The following is a 24808-nucleotide window of genomic DNA, read 5'->3' as shown; positions in this document are numbered from 1 at the left end:
CATTTCTCGGTGCATGGATTGACGGGGTATGCCCTACACACTCTCCGAGGTCCTGCTTAAAAGTCTTTGATTGTCTACACAGGCTATCATGCTGGGAGAATATCAATAGTCTACCATATACATCCTCTGATGTTTCGAATCTAAGACGTAAGGATATCATCTTAACAAATTTGAGCATTCCACAAGTCTAGATGTAAATTTCCTTGGCAGGAACTCGACCAAAGCCCACGACTAGTGAAATCCATTCGTCGTGCGCGTCGTAAAGTCCTGGAAAAATCCCGAGATATCTGCAATGGCCAGCTCAATGGAGAATATTCCGGCAACGTCTGTGTTCACGAAGTCAATTAAGCCATATTTAGCAACTCGAAGACATTTTGACGGTGCTTACACTGGTCTGGTCGGACGAGCACCATCGCACCAACCTTTGGGTTAACGCCATACTTCGTATATGCTTCTCCGTGGCCCGCGTGGTAACTGGCATCATCAACAAAAACATTCTGGAGGCCTTCATAATTCTGTCAGCCAAAAGTTCGGGCCCCACTATCCGAAGCATAAATTTTCGGGACTATTTTTGAAATATCGAGATACTCACACTTAACTCCCCATCTTCCTCCGTCGGGTGTGAACAGTCGAGGTACCTGCCTATCTTCCAACTTTTGTCGGTCGGATTTGAGCACCAAGATCAGGCTTAAGAAGCTATGCATGTCGTTTTCAAGGACTGGGAGGCGTTTCATCAATCCTTTGAGCGCTTCTGCAACCTACACACATGTTTAGTGGAGCTACAGCATAGCGGTCCGAGACTTCTGTATGCTTACCAGGGACAGACGTTTCTCTGCTGGAGACTCCAAGATGTTGCCAGGAAAGATAACCAAAGACCACCTCGAGTCCGCACGAAGAGCATGTGAAAGTTGCATTGCTTTGGCGTCGGAGTACCGAACGACTTGCACGCTTTGGAACCTCATTCCCACGCTGATACCAGACGCCAGGTTATCATATGTACCAGGTCTCACAAGCATCGACGGCTGGTACTGTGTGGCTAAACCAGCAGTGTATCTCCCAGATTTTATGAAATAATTTTGAAAGTCTTCAGTAGTGTAGCCATTCTCTTTCCGGTACGTCGAGGAGAACATCTTTGCAAATTGTCTGTCGAAATCGATGAGGCCCTTGGCGGTCTGGTGGCGTTCGGAGACATACGTCTCCAATATCGATGGATGAGCGTGCTTTCGTAGGACCGCAGCAAGTTTCCATCCAATGTTGTATCCATCTTGTAGACTGACGTTCATTCCTTGTCCAGCTTTGGGCGAATGTGTGTGGCAAGCGTCGCCAGTGAGAAAGACTCGATGCTTCTTGGTGAAGTGGTCCGCTAGGCGTTGTCCAATAGAGTACGCAGAGAACCATGATATCTCGGCGATATCAACTTGGTAGGGCTTAAAGATGCCATCGATGCGCTCCTTGACTCTCTCAGGTGTGACTTCGCCTGGTGTCGACACTGGCATTTCCATGTAAAACCTGACCATTTCGTCGCCCTCTCTTGGTATTATGACCAAATTCCCTGCGTCGGATTGAATGACGCTCTTCTTCCGGATATCGGGGAAGTCAGTTTTGGGGTAGATGTCCATGACAGCCCAGACCACATCACTGCTGTCCCCCACCATCTTGAAACCGAGGGATTTTCTCACAGCACTATGGGCTCCATCGCAACCCTAGGATCATCTGTCAGTGTTTCTCACTTTTCAGGAATCCAGATAACCGAGAAGCACTCACCAAAGCATACTTGGCATGGTATGTGCGCTCAACGCCACTCTCCATGGTCTTCACAATTACGCAACGGGCCTCGGGGTCTCCAGCAGCCTCGCTATCGACAAGGACCTCACGTATCTCACTCCCATACTGGATGTGCGACTGACCAGATGATTTCACAATATCTTCGATCAAGATCTCGTTGATACGCGCTTGATTGAGAATGACGTGGGGCAGATGGCTGAGTCCAGGCTCGGTGTCCGGCTCGAGATGTGACCTGCGGATTCCACCTTTGCCGTCAGACGACCAGAATGCAAGCTCGAGAACGTGGTAGGCCTCCTTCAGCACGTCCTCAGAGAGACCGAGATGCTCAAGAATTTCTACCGTACGGACTTGGACACCGTCTGCTTGGCCTTGCTTGAGAGGACCTTCGCGGCGCTCGAGGATTTTGAAGTTGATGCCGCATCGGGCCAACCATACTGCTGCGCAAAGACCGGCCGAGCCGCTGCCGCAAATAAGAACGTCGTACTCCTCAGACATCTTGCAAAAGAAATAATGACATTGGGTTTCGGTACAAGATATTCCCGTTGTAGGTCCAATGTTGTATCTGGTCGCATATGACACCTGCTACTTGCTCGTCTTATACATCACTAGCCAGCCGAACTTCCGAAATCAGCTACCGGGCGGGGTTAACAATTATTTCCCCGGAAGTCAACTCGTGCGGGGGAATGTCATGGGGAGCGTCCCTGCATACAACGACGTTTCCTGTGCATCCGACAAGTCTTCCGAATTCCGTCCGGGATATGAGGTCGGCACCGGCGACGACACCCACCAAACTATTGCGCCTGTGGATCCGGGTCCGCGTGGGTCCTCGAGATACCGACGGGGCCACGGCAGGTTTTTCACAAAATGCCGGAGGTTCGGCCACAAGATGTTCATCTGAAGGATCGTCCATGCCTCTTTGCTGCAATAGTACCAAGAAAGGTTTGGCATGCCAGTGCTGATGTATGACGAAACCTGCTTTGCCTAAGCGCTTATGCACCCCAATTACCCCTCAATTCCGCGCCTCAACACAACATAACGCCTTGGCTGCAAACGCAAAAAGAAGAAGATGGGCCAAAATTTACCTAGATAAGGGCAGCTAAATGGAACTTAACCAGTCAAATTCTGCCTCGGCGGATCATATTTCCATTTCCACAATTTTACGTCATCAAATACGTGAAAGAATTTCTCCTACCTTTTCACTCCCTTATGCGTCATCACTGCAAGTCTACCCTTATCCAAAGCAACTGAATCGTTGTTCAATAAATTATCACGATGTCTTCCTCCGTTATTCCCACTTCTACCTCCGTCGTCGAGAGCGCCGTCATCAACGCCCCTCTCAGTCATGTCTGGCACTTCATCAAGCGTAAGTGCAATGAAAATCTGGTCCAGGTAGTGGACCCAAGGGTATGTGAGGGCAAACGCTGATATCTCACTTCCAACAAACAGTCCAGAACTTCCAGAACTTCTGGTCCGCTCTGAAGGGCAGCGAGTTCGTCAAGGCTCAGGAAGAGACCGACATTGTCAGATGGACTTTCCAGGACGGCACCGTTCTTGAGGTCAAGCAGGAGGAGCACAGCGTAAGTTTTCATTTTGTTGATCGCGGGGTTACTTCCTCATGCTTCAATTCCAAACGAGGGCCTACCTGACACATTTTTCTAGACCATCAACCACTACATCACCTACAGCGTCATCACCTCCCAGCCTGAGCTCTCTTACACCAGTGTCGTCAGCACCATTCGCTGCTACCCCGTCACCTCCGGCAAGAACGAGAACAGCACCTTCGTCGAGTGGACCGGCAACTTCTCCAGCGATGCCGATGCCGGTGTCATCCAGGACGCTAAGTTCAAGCGCCGTGAGGCTCTTGCCGACCTGGCCAAGGCTGCTACCAAGTTGTAAATGTTCATGAGAAATGAGACTGGAATGTCGAACCGTTGAACCCCTGCACTTGCCACGTCAAGTAAGATAGTCAAAAAAGTAAAAGATACCACTTGTTGTTCAGGCTTCCTTCCAGTTTGCATGTGTGATATATCAGTTTTGCAATAAAGTTTACAGAATTAAGAATTTGATTGCATTTGAGCAGGAATCAAACTAAAAGGGTGTGAGATAATCATTGAGATTCTCCATGGTGGGTATGTTTTGTCACTCATAGCAGGAATGAAAACGCCACATTGAATCGTTCTCAAGTACAGGAAAGGTAGACGGCAACATATACCGTCGAACATACCTGAAATATGCGACTCAACTTTGTTTGGCAGTGGTTCTCTACATCGTTACTAGTCTGAAAAGTTGGCGGATCCAAGCTCTTCTAAATCTTCTTCTACTTCATGATATGCCAACTCTCTTTCTCATATTCGCCAATTTCATCATAAACAGAGCTCTCAGCAATTGCATGCCTACACTCAGCTGTTGCCAATAGCGGTTGCGAGCCAATGGATTCCGAGCCAGGCCAAATATCAGTGTCAGAGCGTATCCCACGACGGCAGCAAATGCCAGCTTCTTCGGCCACGTCCGTCTCCTCCGCCCCGGATGAGTTGGTCCCTTCGATATGTCAGCACTTTGCCGTTCCAAGTAATCCTCTGTCCAATGGTATGCTTACCCGAATTTGCAAGTCCCCAAAATCTGGGAACAAGCAGCGGTACCAGAAGTACACCTGCGAATAAGGATAGGTCGAGCCGTTCCACTTCTTGCCGCTTGTTGTGTCCTTCAGATACCAACTGGTGCACCCTGTGGACCACACAGTCTTCTGCATGTTGGCCTGCATCTGGTCGACGTATTCCTGTTCTGCCTCTCGGGTGACCTCGATGGTCGTCCCCTTGCCGTCGAGCACCGGTTTAATGATGCGGAGCGCAAAGTTGATGGAATTCTCGGCCGCGATGATCGTGGATGTGTGACCTGTAAGTGAGTTTGGTCCTAAGTGGACACAGTTAGCAACAACTCGACTGTCTTACGGCGTATAGTGGGGATCTTACCAAGAAGTACAAAGAAGTTGGGAAAGCCGCTTGCAATCGTACAATTGTAGGCCTCCGGGCCACCAAACGACTCCCAATGCTGGTCAATCTGCTCTCCGTTTCGGCCAACGACGTCCAGGCCTCCAACTGCGTTGTTCGTTACAAACCCGTTGGCCAAAACGATGACGTCCGCCTCTGTGACGCCGTCTTCGATACGGATACCTTCCGGTACAATTTCTTGGATCGGATCATCTAGCAAGGTGAGATTTTCGGAATGCAAGCTCTTCAAATAGCCCGCGTCGAAAATGCGTCTCTTACAACCCAGTTCGAAGTCCGGTATGAGCTTGTCGTGATACTTCTCCGGCGCCATTGTCTTCATGTACTTTTCAGCGCTGGCTCTAGCACGCTTGCGATACTTGTTCCCGTCATTCGTCATATAAAACCCCCGTAGTGTGTTCTCTGCCGCAGCGAAGACAAGAAATCTCTGCAGCGTCTGTGTCCCCGGCACATGCCTCAGAACCTTCTTCATGAAATCCGTGTTCTCATTGTCGACGGGCGGCAGGACCCAATGCTTTGTCCGGATCGCTTGCGTAAGGTGCTTCGTCTTGTCCACAATCGCCGGCACGATTTGCGATGCGGTACACCCGTTCCCGATAACCACGACCTTCTTGTCCTGGATATCCACGGTCTTATCCCACCGGGACGAGTGGAAGATGCGGCCCTTGAAGCTTGTTGAACCGGGAACGTCGATCTCCCGTGGTTGCATAAGCTGTCCCGTGGCAGCGAAGAGGAACTGACACTCGTGCGCGAAGACCTCGTTAGTTTCGTAGTGACGAATGTTCATCCTCCAGCGTTTGCGCTCTTCTGACCAGACACATTGTTCGACGTTGACGCCGAACCTCATCTTGTCTATGAGCGAGTACTTCTTGGCGACATCGTGAAGATACTGCCAAAGCTCCTGCTGGGGAGGCAAAACTCGACTCCAGTCTGGGTTAGACTCGAAGGAGAAGCTATACAAAGCGCTGGGCACGTCGCATGCACATCCTAGGGGAAGATATCAACAGCTGCCATATTTGGTGGAGCCTATGCTCGAAAAGGGAATGTTACCTGGGTATTGGTTGATGAACCATGTCCCTCCAAGCTCGCTGTGCCGCTCAAAGAATTTGATGTCGCCAATGCCATACCATCTCTTCAGAGTAGCCCCCAGCCCGATCGCCGAGAACCCAGTCCCAACGCACGCGAACTGACTGTAGGTAGGCGTTTGTGAAGCCTGCGACATTTTCCGTGTACCGAACTAGCCCGTGATATACTGACTTGGAAAGGCGTAGTCACGACTAATCGTCTCTCACTTCAGGTACAACTGTTGACTTTGTTTCCAGAAAGGATGAGGTCGAAAACTTAGTTTCAGGAAGCGACCGAACACCCGCAGAAGTCAGGACAATGCGGGGGAGCATGTCGTCGTCGACCTTGGTCAACGGGGGCTAGTTCGCTCATGCCTCGGCTCGTCCCACGTTGAGTCCCGTCTCGTCCGAGGGGGGCAAGCATATGCATGCTACTACGACGTCGTTGTGAAAATTTGTATTACCTCCTAAGAAACAGTATGACCTAAGAGGCTAAGAGACCTCGTACCATGGGGGATCGCCCCAAAGTGGAGAGCTAGCTGGGGAATGAGGGAGAAATGGAGCTGAGAGCGGAAAGACGACGATCCCGCTGTGGACTATTGGTCGAATAATGTTCTTGGCAGATCGGAAGCACACGAGCTATGTAAGAATGCAACGGTTCGCGGCCGGAGCGCCGGGGTAACGGAGAGGTTGACGCCACGGTCCATCTCGATTCGGCTGAACTCATCCGGCTGGGGGCCCTTGGAGACCCATCACCACATTTGGCGAGCTGCAGGTCTCAGCTCTTGCTAGGCGCATAGATGTGACAGGTCGATATCTTGACTCGGTCCGAAAAGGAGAATTACAAGAGTGTTTATTCAGAAATACTTCTGTCATCGGCACCTTCTGCTAGGTTGGAAGTGTGTACTACTTCGCATTCACTCTTTCAAGAACCCCTTACATGGAGCTGAAGGCTCTCACTTCTCCGCAGGTTCCACCATCTCAAATTGACCAGTCGTATCGTCAATCTTTTGCCTTGGCGTGTACGCAATGTCCTTCGCGCTCGCAGTTGTTTCCCTTGCAAGGCGCCAGAGCCACTCTGGACCGGCTCGCTGCACATCAGTCGCGTCAGTAGAGTCCAAAAGATTGAGAGACGCATAGAACTCACCAGAGCTGTCACAGATGACATGATGCCCGGCAGATAGATTGTCCTTCCGAAGCCACTGTACAATGAGTTCACAATGGCTTCTCCCACTGAATCCACATGAAGCAGCGGCATCATAAAGTGAGGCTGACCGGGATCGAACGGGACCAGCGGCGTTCGGATGAAGCCAAAGATTCCGAGCGTTTGGCGAACTTTGGGAGCTTTGTGAATGTACTTCAGCTCAAGTTGGAGTGACTGGAAGATGTCAGCGGTTGTCAGAGCGCTCAAAAAGTCAAAGGAATGTCATTTACCTCATGCATTGCGGTAAGTCCTGCCTTGGTAGCCGAATAATCGGCAATTCTCACTGGCGGCACCACAGAACTCATCGATCCGACGTTGACGATGTGGCCATGGTTAGTGCGAACCATGTACGGTAAGAACTCTTTCGTAAGAAGGAATGGAGCGAGCAAGTTGGTCTTGATGGTTAACTCAACGTCCGCGTACGAGCCTTCCATGACGCTGTAGCCCCGTGCGATTCCCGCATTGTTGATGAGGACGGTGGGATCACCGACTTGAGTTCGGATCATTGTGCAAAGAGTTTTGAGCGCCTTCGTATCGGTCAGATCACATTTGAAGAAGTGAACCTTGGAGCCTTTGGGAGGCTCCCATAACAACGGAGCCAAGTCGACAACAACAATATTCGCCCGCGGGCTCCTGGCCAAGATATGTTTGATGATGCTGTGGCCGATACCGCTGCTGCCGCCGGTGACAACGATGATCTCTTTGTCAAAGTCCCATGTGTGGTCCGTCGTCCAGTTGTTTGCCGACCACTTGTTGAGATACTCTGTAGTCGACAAGACAAAGCTTGCTAGAGCCGCGAGGAACGCAACGCGCTGGGCGGTATCAAATCTGATGTCTGAGAGTCTGACCGCTCTGTTCTTTTTGGCTGATACCACCGCCAGCCCGGTCGCAAGCGGTATTGAGAGGTATGGATTGAGGACTGATTTTCGGAGCCATCTTGCAATCACGTCGACTGTGAATCCTTCTCGTGATGTTAACATGGTGAAATTGTTGCTTGACTCATCAACGTCGTTTGACAATGAGGAGATGCAAATGATCTACAGTGCTGTCCGGGGTTGATGCTTTAATGTTATGGGCGAAACTGTCACGTTTCAACCTGTGCCGAGAACGACCCCAACAGCTTTGGAACAGTCCCTCGCTGTTGAGGAGCCGAGGTCCGGAACCACGTCCACGAGGTCAGACCAACCAATTTGGTAACCCCATCTGCACGAGCATGAGGTTTGGAGATCCAAGCTTCTTTTCCCTGCACGTCAAAGTGAGGGGCATCCCCCACGCAAAAAGGCAAGGATCTAACCTGAAGAAGCGACGTGATGCTACGTGGGATACCGGCTTCTGTGACGAGTTTAAACGAGTGCGAACTACCTTGCCAGCCAACCAACCTATCTACACCAAGCTACTGATACCTTTACCACCCTGAACCACCCTGAACAACCCTGAATTATGCCTCGGTCGGGAGGTTCGGTAGTTGGAGCTTCTTTTCGTTTGCCCGTGCCTCCTGCGGATTGCTGCGGACAGACATGTCAGTGACATTCTGAGCCACATTTGCGTTTCTTGTCCACGTCAAACCTCCTGTCTGAACCTGTCTGCACGTTCTCCCAGACTTCCAAAGCCACCCGGTGCGCTGTGTTGGTGGTTGCTTACTCACTTGCCAGTTACTAGTAGCACAGCCTTTTCTCCTTTCATTTATGTCGGCCGTACGGCTGGATCGTAGACAGTTTTGACACCAGACGAACCGAATTCTTAGGCACATCAGTAGACTTCTTTCCGGGTGCGTTCATCGGGTGCGAGTGCGACCGAGAAACAAACATGTCGGTGTCGAGACCGCAGCTTTCGCTGTGGGAGAAGAGAGACCTGGTCTTTCGTTTGCTGTTCCGTGGTATGTTTCGCTGTCGTTATGGCTCCTCCGTCAACCTTCAAGCTAGATATCGAATGGTGACTGACTTCGTATGTTGGCAGCTCCGATACAATTGGCGTGGAATTTCTTTTATGGCATCCCGTTTGCCATCGCGAGAGGCGTCTCAATTCGCCTCTTCGCCTTCTGCGCCTACTATCGTTTCGCCCTCGGGTCGATGAGAGCGCGCGAGATACAGTTCTTGATCCCTCCTTCAATCAAGACGTACGAGAAATGGATCGCGAAGAAGCAGAAACGTCACCCAGAGCTGGCAGACAAGCTGCAAAAGAAGATTGAGCCACTCCCTGCTAATGATGGCTCAATCTTGTGGATCGGCAATCGTCAGAAGGCCACCAAGTTTGTCTTGTTCTTCCATGGCGGTGGATACGTGGTGCCGCTTCTTCCCGGACATCTCGACTGGTGCTGGAATGCGTATGTCAACGGCGGTCCCGGAGCTAACGCCGAGGTTGCTGTTGCCGTCTTGCAGTACACTCTCGTACCCGAAGCGCGGTATCCCACCCAGCTTCGCCAGGCCATCGCGGCGCTCAATCAGCTTATCCTCTCCGGCGTCAAACCCAATGATCTTCTCATCGGTGGTGACTCGGCGGGAGGAAACCTAGCCTGCTCCGTCGTCCGCCACATCTGCCACCCATGCCACCTCGAGATTCCGGCCCTGCGCCTCGAGAACCGCCTCGCAGGCGTGTTCCTCGTGTCGCCCTGGCTCAGCAGTAAGACGACGGCGCCAGCATTCAAGGAGAACAACTACGTCGACATGCTCACCACGACGTGCATGTCTCGCGCCACGGCTGAGCTCCTTCACCCGCGATTTCCCGTGCGAAACAAGTCCGATGAGAGCGACCTCGCCATGGCGATGCCTATGGACGGCGACATGGCGTGGGTGGATGAGATATCCACGGCGACCAAGAGTCTGTACATTACTGGAGGTCAGCAGGAGGCTTTCAGAGATGACATTCGCGCGTTCTCGGAGCATGTCAGCTGTGGGAACAATGATCTGGATCTACTGGTCGAATTGCCGGAACGCGAAGCTCATGATTTTATCTTGCTTGAGGGTCAGACTGGTCGTGTTGGTGATGCGACGGTGAGGATGAGGAACTGGGCCACTACGCAGCTGAGCACCGGGCGCGCTTCAGTCTGATGTGGCATGTGAGATGAGAGCGATGCATGTAGGAGAGGCGGTGGTACCGAGTTCTTAGCGGCAATGAGTTAATTCAACCATTAATGAGCGAATAAATTGTGATCTGACACTTGACGATGACCGCGGGCTAGTACATGCGTGAGTATTGTAGTGTACATCTTGTTGTAAGCAATGCAGGGTGAGAGCCAGACTGGAGTGAGTGAACACCATGCCCCAATGAATGTGAATGTGGTGAGGGGTCCTTTTCACTCGCTATCGTGCTTCCAAGGTGGAACAACGTGAACTTTGAGTGCTTACCGCAGTGGAATAAGGCAACATGTGCTCCTGAGTCATCATATCCAATCCCTGGCTCAATTAGTGCCTTTAACCCTGGTCGTCATCCCAGTCAGAATGAGCGGTCTGGTCAAATCAGAAAAGACAGCTTCTGCATCTGTCCGCACCACCTGCTTGAAGAAGACCACCAGTCGCCAACGGTCTCGCCAAGCGAGGCCTATTTTGGCCGCTTTGAGAGCGGGGTGGAAAGAAACAGACGCGTCGCGTCCACAAACTCCAGGCAACAGACGGCACAGCATCTCATCGAGCCTCTTCACGATAACACATCTTCTGCGGGACATTTATTGTTCTCTCATTTTCTCTCAGATTGTGAGACCGGTGTGAGTCTTGATCACTAAACTACAACCTCTCAGAATCGCTTTGCTCACTCACTCCTCACATTCAGCCGTGGCCACCACCATCGACGAGATGCTTCCAGATCAACCCCCCCTCAACTGCGCCTACAACCGCGATGATGTCGTCGCTGGCCTCACTCAATACTACTCAGCGCTCACGCGTATGGCCTACATCCCATCATCATACGTTGATTTCCCACCGCCAGGGGGCTGGACAGATGCCGACCTCGACATCGGCGCCCTGCGTGCTTTCCGACGCTCCGAGGCCGTAATCGACCTGCTGCGCCATCTCCCGTATGCCAGACCAATGCACGACGGACCTCGTCCGGGCCTTTGGAACGTCGCACCACAAACCAAGGCTGTGCGCTACCTCCGTCACATGGGACACTTCAGTCAGTGGTCCGATCGTGGCGACGCGGGGCTGCTTGAGCTTGCTGCCCTTCCCTCTCACGACACGGGAGCCGCACCGATGGATTTGTCGCCGGATGTGATTTGTCTCACGTTTGGAGAGTACCACTCTTCAAGCTCACGCACGAAGCCCTATTGGTGGATTGTAGACTGCAGCCGAGGTGTTATCACGCCGTACCAAGAACGAGTCTACAGCGTTGGAAAGGTCCCACGCAACAAGCCGTGGCGATGTGTGCGGTCGTACTCTGTTACGGATTACTTCTCGCAGCTCGTGTCGAGCCTGGGCGTCCAGTTGTTCCCCGTGCCGCCGACCGAGGATGTCGACGCCGAGGTCCTTGACCCGAGCGCCCTCGCGAAGTCATCGGAGCCGGTGGATATCTACCGTGCCCACGGCTGGGGCACCGGTGACCTCGCAGACTTCAGACACGACGAGTGCATCGTCGCTCTCCAAGGCTGGCGACGTCGGATGCACGAGGAAGTGCAGAGAAAGATCGCTCAGGATGTGGACGACGCCGATGATGAGGACTTCGAGATGGACGACAGTGATGACGACGAGGATGCTGCGCATGAGGGAGAGGCGGGTGATGGCCTCGCTGATGCCGTGGCGGATATGGAGATGGACGATTTGAGTGCCGAGGCTGCTGCTCTGAGAGCTGACATGAGCCCAGAGGAGCGTGCAAAGTTTGATCGCAGAGAGATGCAGTCGCACTTTGTGTGGATTGACGAGGAATGATTGAAATGCAGCATGCCTTACGAAGCCACAGTTTCTGCTTACTTTGCAACTAGTAGATGAGATATAGAACTATACCACAAGACAATGATCACGCCCACTGTCCTACACCTCCATGAGCAAGGTTTTGTGATCCGAGCCTCTAACAAATCTTCGAATCATGCGCTGTCTTCACTTCGTACTCCCATTCGGGGCTATTCCCCTGACTGTGCTTCTTCAATAAGGTCATTGAGTTGCCTCGTAGAATCTCCGGCGCAAGTATCGATCCTCGCGGATGAGAAGCAACAAATCCCTCGTAGGAAAGAACCTGAAGCTCTATCAGCGGGTTAGGGCAGTATGGGAAGTCGGATCCAAAGAGAATGTGAGACGGATCAGCAAAGTCGAGCAGGCCACCGAGCTGGGTTGGGCTGGAACTCAATGCCGTGTCGTAGTAGAACCGAGCAAAGTCAGCCTGAGCAGTCTCGTAATCCACAGCAACGACATTTGCAAGAGCCGGGATGTTGAGGGTCCCCAGCACACGGGTAGCTAAGAATGGGAGAGTTCCTCCGGCGTGCGAGAGGATCACGTCGACATCGGGACAAGCGTGGAGAGTCCCGCTCAGAACGAGGTCCACCGCGGCGCGGGTGGTCGCGAGAGGGTAGTCGACGATCGGCTGCGGAAGGGCCGATGCTATGAGCTTGGGGGTAACGTCGAGGCCTGTCGGGTGGAGGAAGACAAGAGTCTTGTGAGATTGTAGCTTCTCCCAGATGGGCTTGAACGTCGGATCGCCGAGAAGCTTGCCTCCGTAGGAGGTGAAGACGGTTACACCGTGACAGAGTCTCTGCTGCTGGTACAGAAACTCGATCTCTGAAACTGTGCCGTCGACGTCTTCCCAGTCAGGTAGGACTCCGAAGAGTCCAAGACGTTTCCCTGCTGGTGAATTGGCTATCTGGTGCGCGAGATCGTTGTTCAAGGTGCGTGAGAGCTTTCGTCCGTCTTCGTTGGGTCCCGCGATCGATGCACCAGGAGCCGAGACTGATAATATTCCTAGTCATAGTGTTAGTTGACTCGAAGAAGGATGCAGCGTGTTTTTTCCCCAAGCTGAGAATCTCACCTATCGCCGTGCTGACACTATCCATCAGCTTAACAGTGGCATCTAGAGACCACTCAGGTGATGGAAACCCGGAAGGGTCTCCTCCTGCAGCCTGCACAGCTGCAATGTAAGCCGGAGGAAGCGCGTGAATGTGAGTGTCAATACGTCCTGACATGTTGAAATGGTTTTGATTCAAATTCCGATATCATGGAATGACTATTCAACGTTGAGTTGCTATACTCATATTGTTAAATACATCTCATGGAGTGTGTAAGGCAGTCCTAAGTCCCCGGTCAACACGGAAGCACGGTGCCGATGACCGACCCCTCTCGAGGCCGAGCTGCCGAACCCAACATCTTTGATCGTCATTGGTTGCTGTTGGTATTCCTTTCACAGGGAAGTTGGTTCGAACCGTAGGGTCCTGGGGGTGACGAAGTATCAATATCTCTGTATTGATTGATTCTGCGTAAGGAGTAAAAGGGAGATTCCAACCGGAGGTTGGGTGGGTAGTCGAGGTCTAAGTGTACCCCCTCGAGGTGGCCCATGCTCTGCCCCTACTCGCGGCCAAATTGGACTTCCAACCCGACAGTTGCTCTTGAGTGGTCGGTGTTAGATTTTCGCTAGCTCCGACATTCGTCTCTAAAACGGCATTCGGTGTGTGCAATGGCCGCGAGCGACGCGAACTACAGCCTACTGATAGTCGCTGCAACGATCAAAAGCTACAGCGTATTCTTTATGCGCGAGGTTGACTTTCAAAGACGCTTGTTGGTAGCAAATGCAATATTTCGGTCCAAAGAAACACCTTCTTAGCCAGTAAATTATGTTATTGGCCTTTCCATAGTAAGGTATTTACTATTCCTAGTACCTTACCCCAGGGTTTTCGGCATGCCTTACCTTCTCACATCTCACGGTGCGATGTTGGCACTCGAACCAGACTTGTCCAATTCTCATGAGGTCGCCACCCTTGCATCACGCTTCTCATGATCTCATCATGGCTGAAGATGCCCGCCAAGCAGCGCGAGTAGGCAACGACCACACATTCAACCCGGAGAGCTAGATAGAAGCAAGGACGCAAATATGCAAAACCTTCACCAAAGAACATTTCTTGAGATGGCTTGGTCCCACCTACCCAACAGAGCCTTTGAAATTCTCGAAAAGCAAGGATAGCAATTGGCGGTTCTAGACCGAAAAGATCGACCCTCAAAACGTCACTAGATCTCCCTTATGTAGTGCGACATCAGCCTTCGTACCACTCTACCAACAACGGCCCGAAGTCGGGTCCTCGATACTTCAACAGGCTTGGATTCTGACCTTTCTGCCAAGAAGCCTCTCTTCGAATGGCAGCTGCGGACCATCGCTTGTGAAGTTGTGATGATCGTTGATTCATTAATATCTCACCGTTTCAAGCCATGATCCAGCCAATACTTGGTTCGCAGTCTCTGATCGTGTGCGCTTCATACTACCAACTCTCGTGCGGGGGCTATCATCAGCCCCTTCACAGAGTGCCGCAAGTAAGACATGAGACTGTGTCGCAGCGCCACACGTGGCGCTGCCGGTTACTGCCGTACGATACCGCTTTCCACAAGCCCATTACCCGTCTTGTACGGTATATAGATAGGACCCTCATACGGGTCTTCCACTTAGAGGAATCAAGCCACTTTCTACCATACAAGTCTTCCACTTGCTACCTCGCTTTGTGATAGTTATGAGCCCAGCTCTGACTTGACCACAAGCAACAGAAACCCCTACTATTGTGAAGCAGGCTGCAAGTGCCTACTCTCTCTCTCACATACCCCTTCTCGTACAAAACGAAACCATCGTACACGCAACAATGACTACAGTCTCGCTCCCTACCACCAGGAAGCTCAACAGTCCTATGACTATCAATGAGGACTGGCTTCCGTGGTGGAATTCCCTTCGCATTTCGGCTCGCGAACGAGCCGTCTGGAAATATATCGACCCCGACGGCACCGACAGCATCATTTTAGTACGATTACTTCCGTCAATCGACCGCTATGTCCAGGAACGCAACGTACTAGCCGAAGCCGAATTCCTTAAGGCGAAAGCAGACTACGATCAACTCGCAGACAAGACAGGCCATACAGAACCTGCTAGATCACCTCCACACCAGACGAGTCATATCAACATCGTGAACGAATACGTCCTCCTCATTCAGAGCCAAGCGATCGAAAACGGAGATCTCAAGCAGCAAAAGAACGATCTGAACCTACTGTCAGCATGGGTTGAGGCTACCGTCGCGTCGGATATCCTCCAGCCCATCCGAGCTGAGCTCGCCGACAGGAATGGAGACAAGAAACTTGAGCTACGCCAGACGATACAGGCCCTCAAGGACAGGTTCGCTCCGTCGAAAGACGTATCCATGGATCTCGCTCGCGAACGATACCTCAAGGCGATGGATCTCGCAGCGTCGACCGTGGACCCAATGACCTGGCTAAACGAGTGGTACGGCGCCTTCCTGAACGGACAGGCCTATTCCATACCAGAGGTTGAGGGATCTCTCGCGGTCAAGACGTTCTTGCGAGCCGTCCAGCAGCGAATCGCCACATCCTGGGCAACCAGCGAGCTCAACGACATCCACAAACAGGAGCGCCTTCAGACGGGAGTCCGTTTGACCTTGAAGCAGTACGCGGACCTTCTCGGAGACCTCCTACGGACAGACCCGCCGAAGCTCCGTAAAGCGACAGGGGCATACGCAACGCTTGGCAATCAGACAGAGCGATCAAACAAGAGACCCAACCAGAAGTGCCCCTGCGAGCGTAATGTACACCCATGGACCCCGGCCGAGTGCGGATTCGTCGAGTACGCCTACCGCGGCAAGTCAGCGGCATTCCGAGGAACTCTGAGCGACGAAACTCGAGCAGCTATCAGAAAGCGGGTCGAAAAGGGGCATTGGGCCGATCTTCGCAAGACAATCAAAGCAAAGGGGTGGACCAAGGGACAGGGGAGCGAGTCATCTACCACCGAAAGCATGCCAACAAAGTTTGTTGCAGTTACGATCTTACGGAACGACTTTTCCTCATCCCTAGTAGCCTCAACCCCATTCGTGCGAGGTTCGTCTCTTGGCGTATTCTCGACTCCGATTCAACCCGCTCACCCACTGCGCGAATCTACTGTACTGGATAATTGCGGAGGAACCCATCTTGTGAACGACAAATCCCTGCTCGAACCAGGCTCTCTCAAGCCTCCAGGAGACACGCACTTTGTTGAGTCCGGAACGACGGCGTACCCCATCGAGGGATACGGCACGCGCGTGATGAAAGGCGTACTGAACGGCATCGACCTCGTGCTTGAGGACGTCGCGTATGTGCCTGGATTCCACGTCAACATCGCGTCGGAAGGGCTGATTAGACAAAAGAGCGGTCTCTGGTATACGGGATTCGACTGCTCGCTGCGCTGGGGACCGATGGAGAAGCAGAACAACACGATTCTCAAACTCCAGCGTGAAGGAAACCTAGTCTTCTTGCAATACAAGCCGATCTCCCCCTGTCCACAGTCCCCTACGATACGTGACAGACCACCAGTCAGCCTCGCGGGAATAACGCGAATCGACGTGTTCTCAACCTCGTTCCGTACCTCCCGTCAGCCTCCACCGGACCGCGTAGATGACGGTTGGCTTTGGCACCTTCGTACCGGACATTTAGGCCCTGAAGCGCTCTCTCACCTCGCCACCAACACTCGGGGGGTGAGAATCCGTGGTCCTACTCGTATTGAATGCGAGCACTGCGCGAGAGCACACGCCAGCCAGGTTATATCGCGTCGTACGTCAGAACGACGCTCAGTGAGACCGTACTACCGCATCTCATGGGACCTATTTGACTTCACCAGAGGCTTTGACGGCTCTGAATGGCTCCTCCTCATCCGAGACGAGTACTCCGGACGTATCTTCGGCAGCCCACTCGCGAAGAAGACCCACGACGAGGTGTTTACCATCCTAAGACGCTTTGAGGCATGGGTCAGCACACAGCGAGGCCTCCAGATCTGTAAGATTCGGTCAGACAACGAAACTGCGGTTATTGGGATCAAGGGAAGTACAGAGTACGAACGTTGGGCAGCAGACCAAGGGATTGAGCTCGAGCTACCTCCACCCAACACGAAGGAACCTGTCGGCAGTGGCGAACGAACCGGCCTTGAGATCATCACAAAGATCGTCAAGATGCTAGACTCGTCTGGTCTACCATACGAGCTGTGGCCAGAAGTCGGATTCGCAGCTATATACACATACAATGCGAGTCCAATCCAACGTAACGATTGGATATCTCCAATTCAGACAGAGGAACTCTGGTTCCGACAGTACTTCCGGTGGTGGGCGCCAGCGTACGCAGCGGCGCTCACAAGAGATCTGCGACCACACTGGGGCTGGACCTACGCGTACGGCTGTAGAGCGTACCCGCTCATGAGCGAACGAGAGAGAGGGATTAACAGAAGAAGATTCAAAGTAGAACCACGCGCCCATATCGGATACCTCGTAGGGTATGTGCAGAACGCGCACAACCTCTACAGGATCTGGGTGCCCGCGCTACGAAGGGTTGTCATCACACGGAACGTCAGATTCGACGAGACGAAGTTCTATACGAAGAGCGACGCCAGCGAAGCGATCCAACAAACCGAGGCACAAAACGTGGTCTCCGTCATACAAGAAGAGGACCATGTAGCCGACGCCTTCGCCGACATGCTCGGAGTAATCAGAACGATCCAACTGACCTCCAACACGACACCCTCACAGCCGCAAGCTGAAGCCCCTCATCCCCTGCCAATAGAGAAAGCGGTACAGGACGCTGTCCGCTCGAACGATGGTCAGGCGGAACGAGGGCAAACAGGGTTCCTAACTCCCGAGTCAACACCGGCCCCTGAGGACGTACAACCTCTCGCCGAGTTGACCGAAAATCTCTCACTGAACGAGGTACCCGAACACGAAAGTGAACGGGCAGTGGGACCTCGCGATGGAGAAGACGTCGAAGGCCAGTTCGACGTGTCGGAGCCAGGGCACGTAGAAGAACTGGTTGAAGATGTAATTTACGTCCGCGGAAGCTCTCCTTCCGACGACGAGACGGGTCACTCCCGACAGAACGAGCTGGAAGAGTCAGCCTCTCAAGACCTCGCGCGGCCACGCGACGGAACCGAGATCCCACCTCCAGACTCGACGTCTGACGTGCAGCGCGCGCACTCAGACGGCGGCCCAACAAGAAGAAGCGAAAGAGTCAAACGACCTCCCCAACGATTCCACGGAATAGTCGACCAACCCAAACGGAAATCTCGCACCGTAGACTCAGGGGGTGAATCGTCAACTCAAGCCTTCTTCACGCTCCTTCGTGGCGAGCGATACGAGGACTCAATTCTCTCGATGTTCCTGCCTGATCAGCAGCAAGCACGAGACGAAGCCTCATACGGGCACTTCACCCTTCACTCCATGGTGATTGCTGCCATAAGACGGATCGAATGCCGACTACCTCTGCCTCCACTAGGCGTTCGACTCCATAGAGACCACGCCGTACGACCTCCCAACTCTTGGAGAGAGCTTCATAAGCTCCCAGAAGACATCAAACAGTTGTTCCTCGCAGCAGCACGGGAAGAAATTGCCGAGCTGAAGCGAAAGGGCACCTGGAAGGTCGTACGAAGAGAGGACGCGGGCGACTCTAAACCGCTCCCTCTCAAGTGGGTGTTCTCATACAAGTGGGATACAGACAACTACCTCTCACGCTGCAAAGCGAGAATTTGCGTGAGAGGCGATCTCCAACCAAAGGATCCCCTTGAAGACACATACGCCGCAACTCTTGCGGCGCGTACGTTTCGTGTTACCATCGCTCTCGCAGCGAAGTTTGACCTCGAGCTTAGGCTGCTCGACGTGATCAACGCTTTCCTTAACGCGAAACGAGACCCATCAGGCAAACCAGTCGTTTGCGAATTGCCTGATGGGCACAAACTCCATGGCATGGTGGCCACCCTCACACGCGCTCTGTACGGACTGAGGGATGCCCCCCAACTATGGTACACAGAGTTCTCATCAACCCTCCGCAGCCTAGGCCTCGTCCAGTGCAAGGAGGACCCGTGCATCTTCAGGACGACGGACTCGAAGGTATTCGTCGTCTTCTATGTGGATGACATCCTCGTGATGTACCATAAGAAAGACGAACACCTCGGGAATGCAATAATAGACGGCCTGAAGAATGCCTACGAGATGAAGGACATGGGCGAAGCCAACTCGTATCTCGGCATTCGTATCACAAGAGATCGTGCTGCCGGGCACATCTACCTCTGCCACGACCAGTATATCAAAGCAATGGCAGCAAGGTTCGGTCTCGACGACGCTTTCGCACCGGCCACCCCTCTTCCGATGGTCGACTTCGTACCGAACGAGGGAACGGCGACCAAGGCCGAAGTGAAGCTCTACCAAGAGATTGTTGGATCAATCCTGTATACGTCAATAATGATCCGACCCGACGTCGCCTTCGCGGCATCTCTGCTGTCAAGATTTCTTACCAATCCAAGCGAAACTCACATCCGCGCTGCCAAACGAGTGGTCAGATATCTCTACCACACCGCGTACTTGTCGATTCGCTACGGAATGGAAGACGGCGCTCATGTCCTCCTCGCAGCAAGTGACGCTTCGTTCGCTGACGACTCAACTCGTCGATCTTCACAGGGATACATCTTCCTCCTCTTCGGCGGAGTCGTCCAGTGGAAGGCGACGCGCCAAAGTACTGTTACTACGTCTACGACAGAAGCAGAGCTTCTGGCCCTCGAACATACTGCGAAAGAGACGATGGCACTCAAGAGGCTCTTCAGGGATATCACCCTCGATCTCGGCGACGTCTGGAACGTGTACTGTGATAATCAGCAAACGATTCGTCTCGTAGTAGGGGAAGGGGAACGTATCTCAACCCGACTCCGCCACGTCGATATCCAGAATATGTGGTTACGACAAGAGCACGCAGCGGGCAGCTTCAAAGTCGTCTACATGCCAACGAATGATATGCCAGCAGACGGACTTACGAAAAACCTACCACGAGCGAAGTTTGAACACTTCCGAGCACTTCTCAACCTACAGGATGTACGGAACGCATCGCCATGCACACCCAGGGGCCAATTATAACGGAACACAACAACCACGACTATTTACTTTTTCATTTGTACTTACCGCATTCACTACAGATCGTTTTGGAATCTGACGATATCGTATTGCAGCCGCGCCCTCGTTCCACACGGGCGCGACTGAGGGGGTGTGTCGCAGCGCCACACGTGGCGCTGCCGGTTACTGCCGTACGATACCGCTTTCCACAAGCCCATTACCCGTCTTGTACGGTATATAGATAGGACCCTCATACGGGTCTTCCACTTAGAGGAATCAAGCCACTTTCTACCATACAAGTCTTCCACTTGCTACCTCGCTTTGTGATAGACTGTAAGACAGTGTTGGAGAATTCTGCTGTACATAGAAATCGCCATATGGTATCTGTAGCACTGCATGTTGGAGATCGACAGCTAACGAAATCCCCGACTGAGAGAAAACATCGCAGCCTTGGCTGTCTTAAAATAAAATGCTGCAAGCGTTCTTTTCTCGGCCCTAACCATATCCCTGGTTGCCTTCCTGTTTTGTACACGTTTTGCTGACGTTCATACGCTGCTCACTTCTCTATCCCTACTAGTGCTTATCTGGTATAATAGGGGCATTGTATCGTTCAATGATGACTTCCTATCGTGATCAAGAGGTCACTAAAGCTGAAAAGCGCACACTCTCTCCACTGCTTGGGGTTCAGACCTTTCAACAACCTTCTCGTCATTCATCCGGCCAGTATGAAGGACCACGATCAATTCAAACTCGAGCAACTATCCGCCCCACGATCCATTCGGCTAGTCGTGCTACGCAGGAGCACCAAAAACGACTCCATTGAAGATCCTCTCAGCTGCCATCTTGTTGAAGTAGACGTAGATTGTCCGCCCTCATACGTTGCACTTTCTTACACCTGGGGAGGAGAGGAACCTTGCGAACCCCTTGTAATTCATAACTCCGGACGTGCTAAGCAGCAGCTATTGATAACTCCCAACTGCGCTGCAGCATTGAGATTGCTACGACGGTCCCTCCGCCGCAGAACGAAGAACCGTCGCAGCTTGAGTGTCTGGATAGACGCCATCTGCATCGACCAAGCGTCCGATGATGAACGCAATGCTCAAGTCGCCATGATGGCCGAGATCTATCAGCGCTCCAAGACTGTAGTTGTCTGGCTTGGGCAGGATCACGCCCCGACGACTTGGGGCAGCTTGGCATGCTCAAAGCCTCTGGCTTTGTTCCCACGCCTCAGTTACGATCGCGGCCGTAACGAAGGAGTCAAGAGGTTTGCTGCCAGAATCGCTCTCAAAGGTATGATGTCACGCATATCCTCATCATGAGATGGAATCTATCTAGAAACCCTCTAACCAACACACAGTCTGCAACAGTGACACGCTGCACCGCTTGAGACTGTCACCCTACTGGACCCGTGTATGGACGCTCCAGGAATTCGCGCACAAGAACTCCGTTGTCTTATGCCGCGACTCCCGACTCTTCGTCTTCTCGAGCCTTGCGCGTCTCCTAGCTGTAGCACCCAAAGACGAGAGCATGCCGAGCCAGCAGGGGATGGACGTACACGTAGACCTCTACGAATGGCAAGCAATGGCAACTACACGCCCGTTCCGCGCGGCAGCGAACCAACTACGTCGCTTTCTCACAATGTAGGCCTCGGAGCCGCGAGACAAGATCTTTGCCCTGCGAGCGCTGTCTCCGGGAGTGCTCGGCAAGATGACGGTGGACTATCGAAAACCCGTTGGAGAGGTTTTTCTGGACGCCACGAGACTCATGGTCGAGGAGGAGGATAGCTTGCGGGTGCTGTACTTTTCGAACCGGAAGAAGACGACTGCTGGCGTTGCGTGGGAGACTATGCCTTCGTGGACTGTCGACTTTGCGACCACGGACTCTGAGGTGAGGGGGTCGTATAAGTACTATTACACCAGTCTTTGTGTGGGTTCTGGTGGCGCAAAGTCGTATTTTGCATTCTCCGGCGACGGGAAGAAGCTTACACTTCGAGGGGTGTGCGTAGGGAGAGTAGGCAGTTTTGTGAGCGACATATTCCCCACCAAGAGCCAATGTGTTGAAGGAAGATGTGTTGCCGATCGTAAGGATATGACGGATAAAGACGACGAGAGCGAGGTCAAGCATCACTTCTCCCACGATTGCGAAAGCCCGTACTTGGATATACTCGGCCGCTTCATGACGAGCGTGACGATCACCGTCTGGGCCGGGCCGAAGCTGGATGCCATGGGCCGCAGTCTCTACGAGTTGCTATGGTGGATCATTCAAGGGCCAAATGGTCGGCGTCCATGTCATCAACATCAACATCTTCCTCATCTTCCTCATCTTCAAACAAGGCGGCTCGAGGCATGTCAGTCGTCTCCTCGCTCGTCAAGTGGGACTCGCTGCGTTGCGGGTGCCAGTGCCGAGTGGAACTACGATTGGGACGATTATTTTACACTATCGATCGAAAGGCTGGATTTGGAGTCGTTGGTGTTCGGGAAGGTGATACGGTGTGTCTTCTTGCTGGGATGGATCATCCCTTCATCTTGAGGCCTTGTAAAGGTGAAGCTGGGAGATATACGATAGTGGGGCCAACGGTGTTTGCTGGTGCGATGAGTGGTGAGATGTGGCCGGCTGATGAGGATGAGCTGGAGTACTTTGAGATTGTGTAAGAGATTATGTCCACGGTGTCAGAGTCCATGACATATTCTCCTCAGATTTTCAAGATCAGAGAAGTTGAGAACTAACGTTAGGTGGTGATTACACCGGTCTGTTAGAGTGAATGAGGTATGAAGCCCGGTAGGATGTTCTCTACTTTCGTCAAGAGACGCGCCGAAACTCGGTCCCTTCGTCCCTTGGCCTGGCAGGCTCTGTAATCAGACCTCTAGAAAGAATTGAGAAGGCCTTCGAGAGGGACCGGGCACTAGCTTTGGGAATTGAGTCTGACAATCCAGCATCGGACCTTTGCTTCGGGTAGTCCGACCGAGTCAATCACCTGAAGAACACCTGCTTGACTTTCAATTCTCCAAGCGTGGCGTACGAACCATCTTGTAGTCTTTCCTCAACCCCAGCTTCAAGAATAAATAAGAAGCAACAGCCCTGTCGAGGCTGACAACAAATGACGTTGTACTGGAGTTCTCCGTGTGCGTGTGTGCGTTTGCCCCTCTTTGTACAACACATCAACTTACCAACAACCATTTCTCTCTTCTTGCCCCGCCACTAAGCCTCGTCTCGGAGCCTCACTTTAGGGGTGTTGCCAGTTGAAGAGGTGGGTTAATTGACTTTAGGCTGTGCCTTCATGCAAGATTATCCCTGACTCACATCAACCTAGGATGAATGGTCTTTGGAAAAGTGCCCCCCCGCCGCCGATGATGAAAGTACGGTTCGGACGACTCTGAAACCCCAACTGAAGCACCTCAAAGGCCGCCATACGGCCCCTCCAACCGGAACCAACACCAAGTTGCCAACCCTCTTCTGCGGAAATCTCATCGGCCTCATCCCGGTACGGCACCCAAACATCCGATCCAGAGTTCCTCTCCCGCTTCCCACATGATCATGCGGGAAGCTCCTGGAAGTGTAATGCGAGTTGGGCTATTGGACGTTGAGAAGATAGTTAGGGTATAGTAGATTCTCTCTATGGCCACTGATATATGGGCCAGTCTGTGCCCGCATGAAAGACGTTACATCGAATGACATCTTTCCCTTCTCTTCGCCCCGCACCTCTGCTTCTGCGCTCTCATTCCTTCCATCCCATCTTTTGCTCATCGCAGTCTTGGCGCTTTTACGCGCATAACGCATTTTCCTCACGAGCTTCCATCATCAGGCCGGCGAAAAAAGAAAAATGGTGAGACTCACAAGTTGGCTTCTCCTCTCAGCATGGGGAGCCGCCTTCGTATCGGGGCAAGGCCTCCACGAGCTGGCCGTAAAGTCCGGGAAACTCTTCTTCGGAACGGCGACGGACACAAACCTTTTCAACGATGTAGCGTACATGGCGGTCCTAAACAAAACGGGCGAGTTCGGCCTCGTGGTGCCGGAGAACAGCCAGAAATGGGACGCGACGGAGAAGATGCAGAATGACTTCCAGTTCAAGAACCCAGATGCCGTACGAGCCGTCGCGCAGGCAAATAAGCAGATGATGAGGTGCCATGCTTTGACATGGCACTCTCAACTCCCACAATTCGGTGCGTTCCTCGTCGTACTCACTCAAACCTCGCGCCAATATTGACCAAGATCAGTCTCAACGGGAACCTGGACCCCAGAAACCCTCACCCCCGTAATCCAAGCACACATCTCAAACGTGGTAACGCACTACAAAGGCGCCTGCTACTCCTGGGACGTCGTCAACGAAGCCCTCGCCGACAACGGCACCCTTCGCGACAGCGTCTTCTCCCGCACCCTCGGCGCAGACTTCATCCCCATCTCCTTCAAGGCCGCCGCGGCAGCTGACCCAGCCGCGAAGCTGTACTACAACGACTTCAGCCTCGAGTTCAACTCCAACAAGACGGACGGCGCCGTCAAGATCGTGCAGGACCTCAAAGCCGCAAACGTGAAGATCGACGGCATCGGGTTCCAGGCGCATTTCCAGGTCGGCAAGACGCCGTCGCAGGATACGCTGAACAGAGTCATGACGCGCTTCACGGATCTGGGGCTGGAAGTCGCACTTACGGAGTTGGATGTACGGCACGATAAGTTGCCTGCCGATGATGCTGCGGTACAACAGCAGGCCAAGGACTACGGCACCGTCGTCAAGACGTGCGTA

At 52.8% G+C, this 24808-nt stretch overlaps 9 protein-coding genes across 9 annotated transcripts; 5 read left to right on the top strand and 4 right to left on the bottom strand.

The window, feature by feature from the left end:
• Positions 1 to 231: 231 nt before the first annotated feature.
• Positions 232 to 2280, bottom strand: BDP81DRAFT_400981 (FAD binding domain-containing protein; the record flags this gene model as incomplete). Its single annotated transcript, XM_060588764.1, has 5 exons — positions 232 to 326; positions 389 to 505; positions 593 to 758; positions 816 to 1703; positions 1765 to 2280. 5 exons carry the CDS (start codon positions 2278 to 2280, stop codon positions 232 to 234), a joined length of 1782 nt encoding a protein of 593 aa, XP_060437701.1.
• Positions 2281 to 3063: 783 nt separating this feature from the next.
• On the top strand, positions 3064 to 3675 carry BDP81DRAFT_269659 (uncharacterized protein; the record flags this gene model as incomplete). The annotated part of the gene is made up of 3 exons (XM_060582920.1): positions 3064 to 3148; positions 3232 to 3362; positions 3445 to 3675. Coding segments are annotated over 3 exons (447 nt in total), but the record flags the coding sequence as incomplete, so codon positions are not given.
• Positions 3676 to 4107: 432 nt separating this feature from the next.
• BDP81DRAFT_456009 (uncharacterized protein) lies at positions 4108 to 6012 on the bottom strand (the record flags this gene model as incomplete). Its single annotated transcript, XM_060593120.1, has 4 exons — positions 4108 to 4323; positions 4382 to 4695; positions 4755 to 5777; positions 5841 to 6012. The coding sequence occupies 4 exons, from the start codon at positions 6010 to 6012 to the stop codon at positions 4108 to 4110; spliced, it is 1725 nt and encodes a 574-aa protein (XP_060437699.1).
• A 798-nt stretch (positions 6013 to 6810) lies between these two features.
• On the bottom strand, positions 6811 to 8038 carry BDP81DRAFT_466612 (short chain dehydrogenase; the record flags this gene model as incomplete). The annotated part of the gene is made up of 3 exons (XM_060594414.1): positions 6811 to 6945; positions 7002 to 7232; positions 7289 to 8038. 3 exons carry the CDS (start codon positions 8036 to 8038, stop codon positions 6811 to 6813), a joined length of 1116 nt encoding a protein of 371 aa, XP_060437698.1.
• An 826-nt stretch (positions 8039 to 8864) lies between these two features.
• Positions 8865 to 10105, top strand: BDP81DRAFT_456007 (Alpha/Beta hydrolase protein; the record flags this gene model as incomplete). The annotated part of the gene is made up of 2 exons (XM_060593119.1): positions 8865 to 8934; positions 9015 to 10105. The coding sequence occupies 2 exons, from the start codon at positions 8865 to 8867 to the stop codon at positions 10103 to 10105; spliced, it is 1161 nt and encodes a 386-aa protein (XP_060437697.1).
• Positions 10106 to 10846: 741 nt separating this feature from the next.
• BDP81DRAFT_466610 (uncharacterized protein) lies at positions 10847 to 11914 on the top strand (the record flags this gene model as incomplete). The annotated part of the gene is made up of 1 exon (XM_060594413.1): positions 10847 to 11914. One exon carries the CDS (start codon positions 10847 to 10849, stop codon positions 11912 to 11914), a length of 1068 nt encoding a protein of 355 aa, XP_060437696.1.
• A 139-nt stretch (positions 11915 to 12053) lies between these two features.
• BDP81DRAFT_336199 (uncharacterized protein) lies at positions 12054 to 13158 on the bottom strand (the record flags this gene model as incomplete). The annotated part of the gene is made up of 2 exons (XM_060585898.1): positions 12054 to 12937; positions 13005 to 13158. 2 exons carry the CDS (start codon positions 13156 to 13158, stop codon positions 12054 to 12056), a joined length of 1038 nt encoding a protein of 345 aa, XP_060437695.1.
• A 7733-nt stretch (positions 13159 to 20891) lies between these two features.
• Positions 20892 to 21236, top strand: BDP81DRAFT_273089 (heterokaryon incompatibility; the record flags this gene model as incomplete). The annotated part of the gene is made up of 1 exon (XM_060582943.1): positions 20892 to 21236. A coding segment is annotated over one exon (345 nt), but the record flags the coding sequence as incomplete, so codon positions are not given.
• Positions 21237 to 23890: 2654 nt separating this feature from the next.
• Positions 23891 to 24610, top strand: BDP81DRAFT_285842 (glycoside hydrolase superfamily; the record flags this gene model as incomplete). Its single annotated transcript, XM_060583028.1, has 2 exons — positions 23891 to 24230; positions 24285 to 24610. Coding segments are annotated over 2 exons (666 nt in total), but the record flags the coding sequence as incomplete, so codon positions are not given.
• Positions 24611 to 24808: the final 198 nt, after the last annotated feature.

The sequence above is a fragment of the Colletotrichum phormii genome, assembly GCF_030913505.1.
Source record: "Colletotrichum phormii strain CBS 102054 chromosome Unknown BDP81scaffold_45, whole genome shotgun sequence".
Lineage (NCBI taxonomy): Eukaryota > Fungi > Ascomycota > Sordariomycetes > Glomerellales > Glomerellaceae > Colletotrichum > Colletotrichum phormii.
Note: the sequence above shows the minus strand (reverse complement) of the source record. Positions and strands in the feature narration are given on the sequence as shown.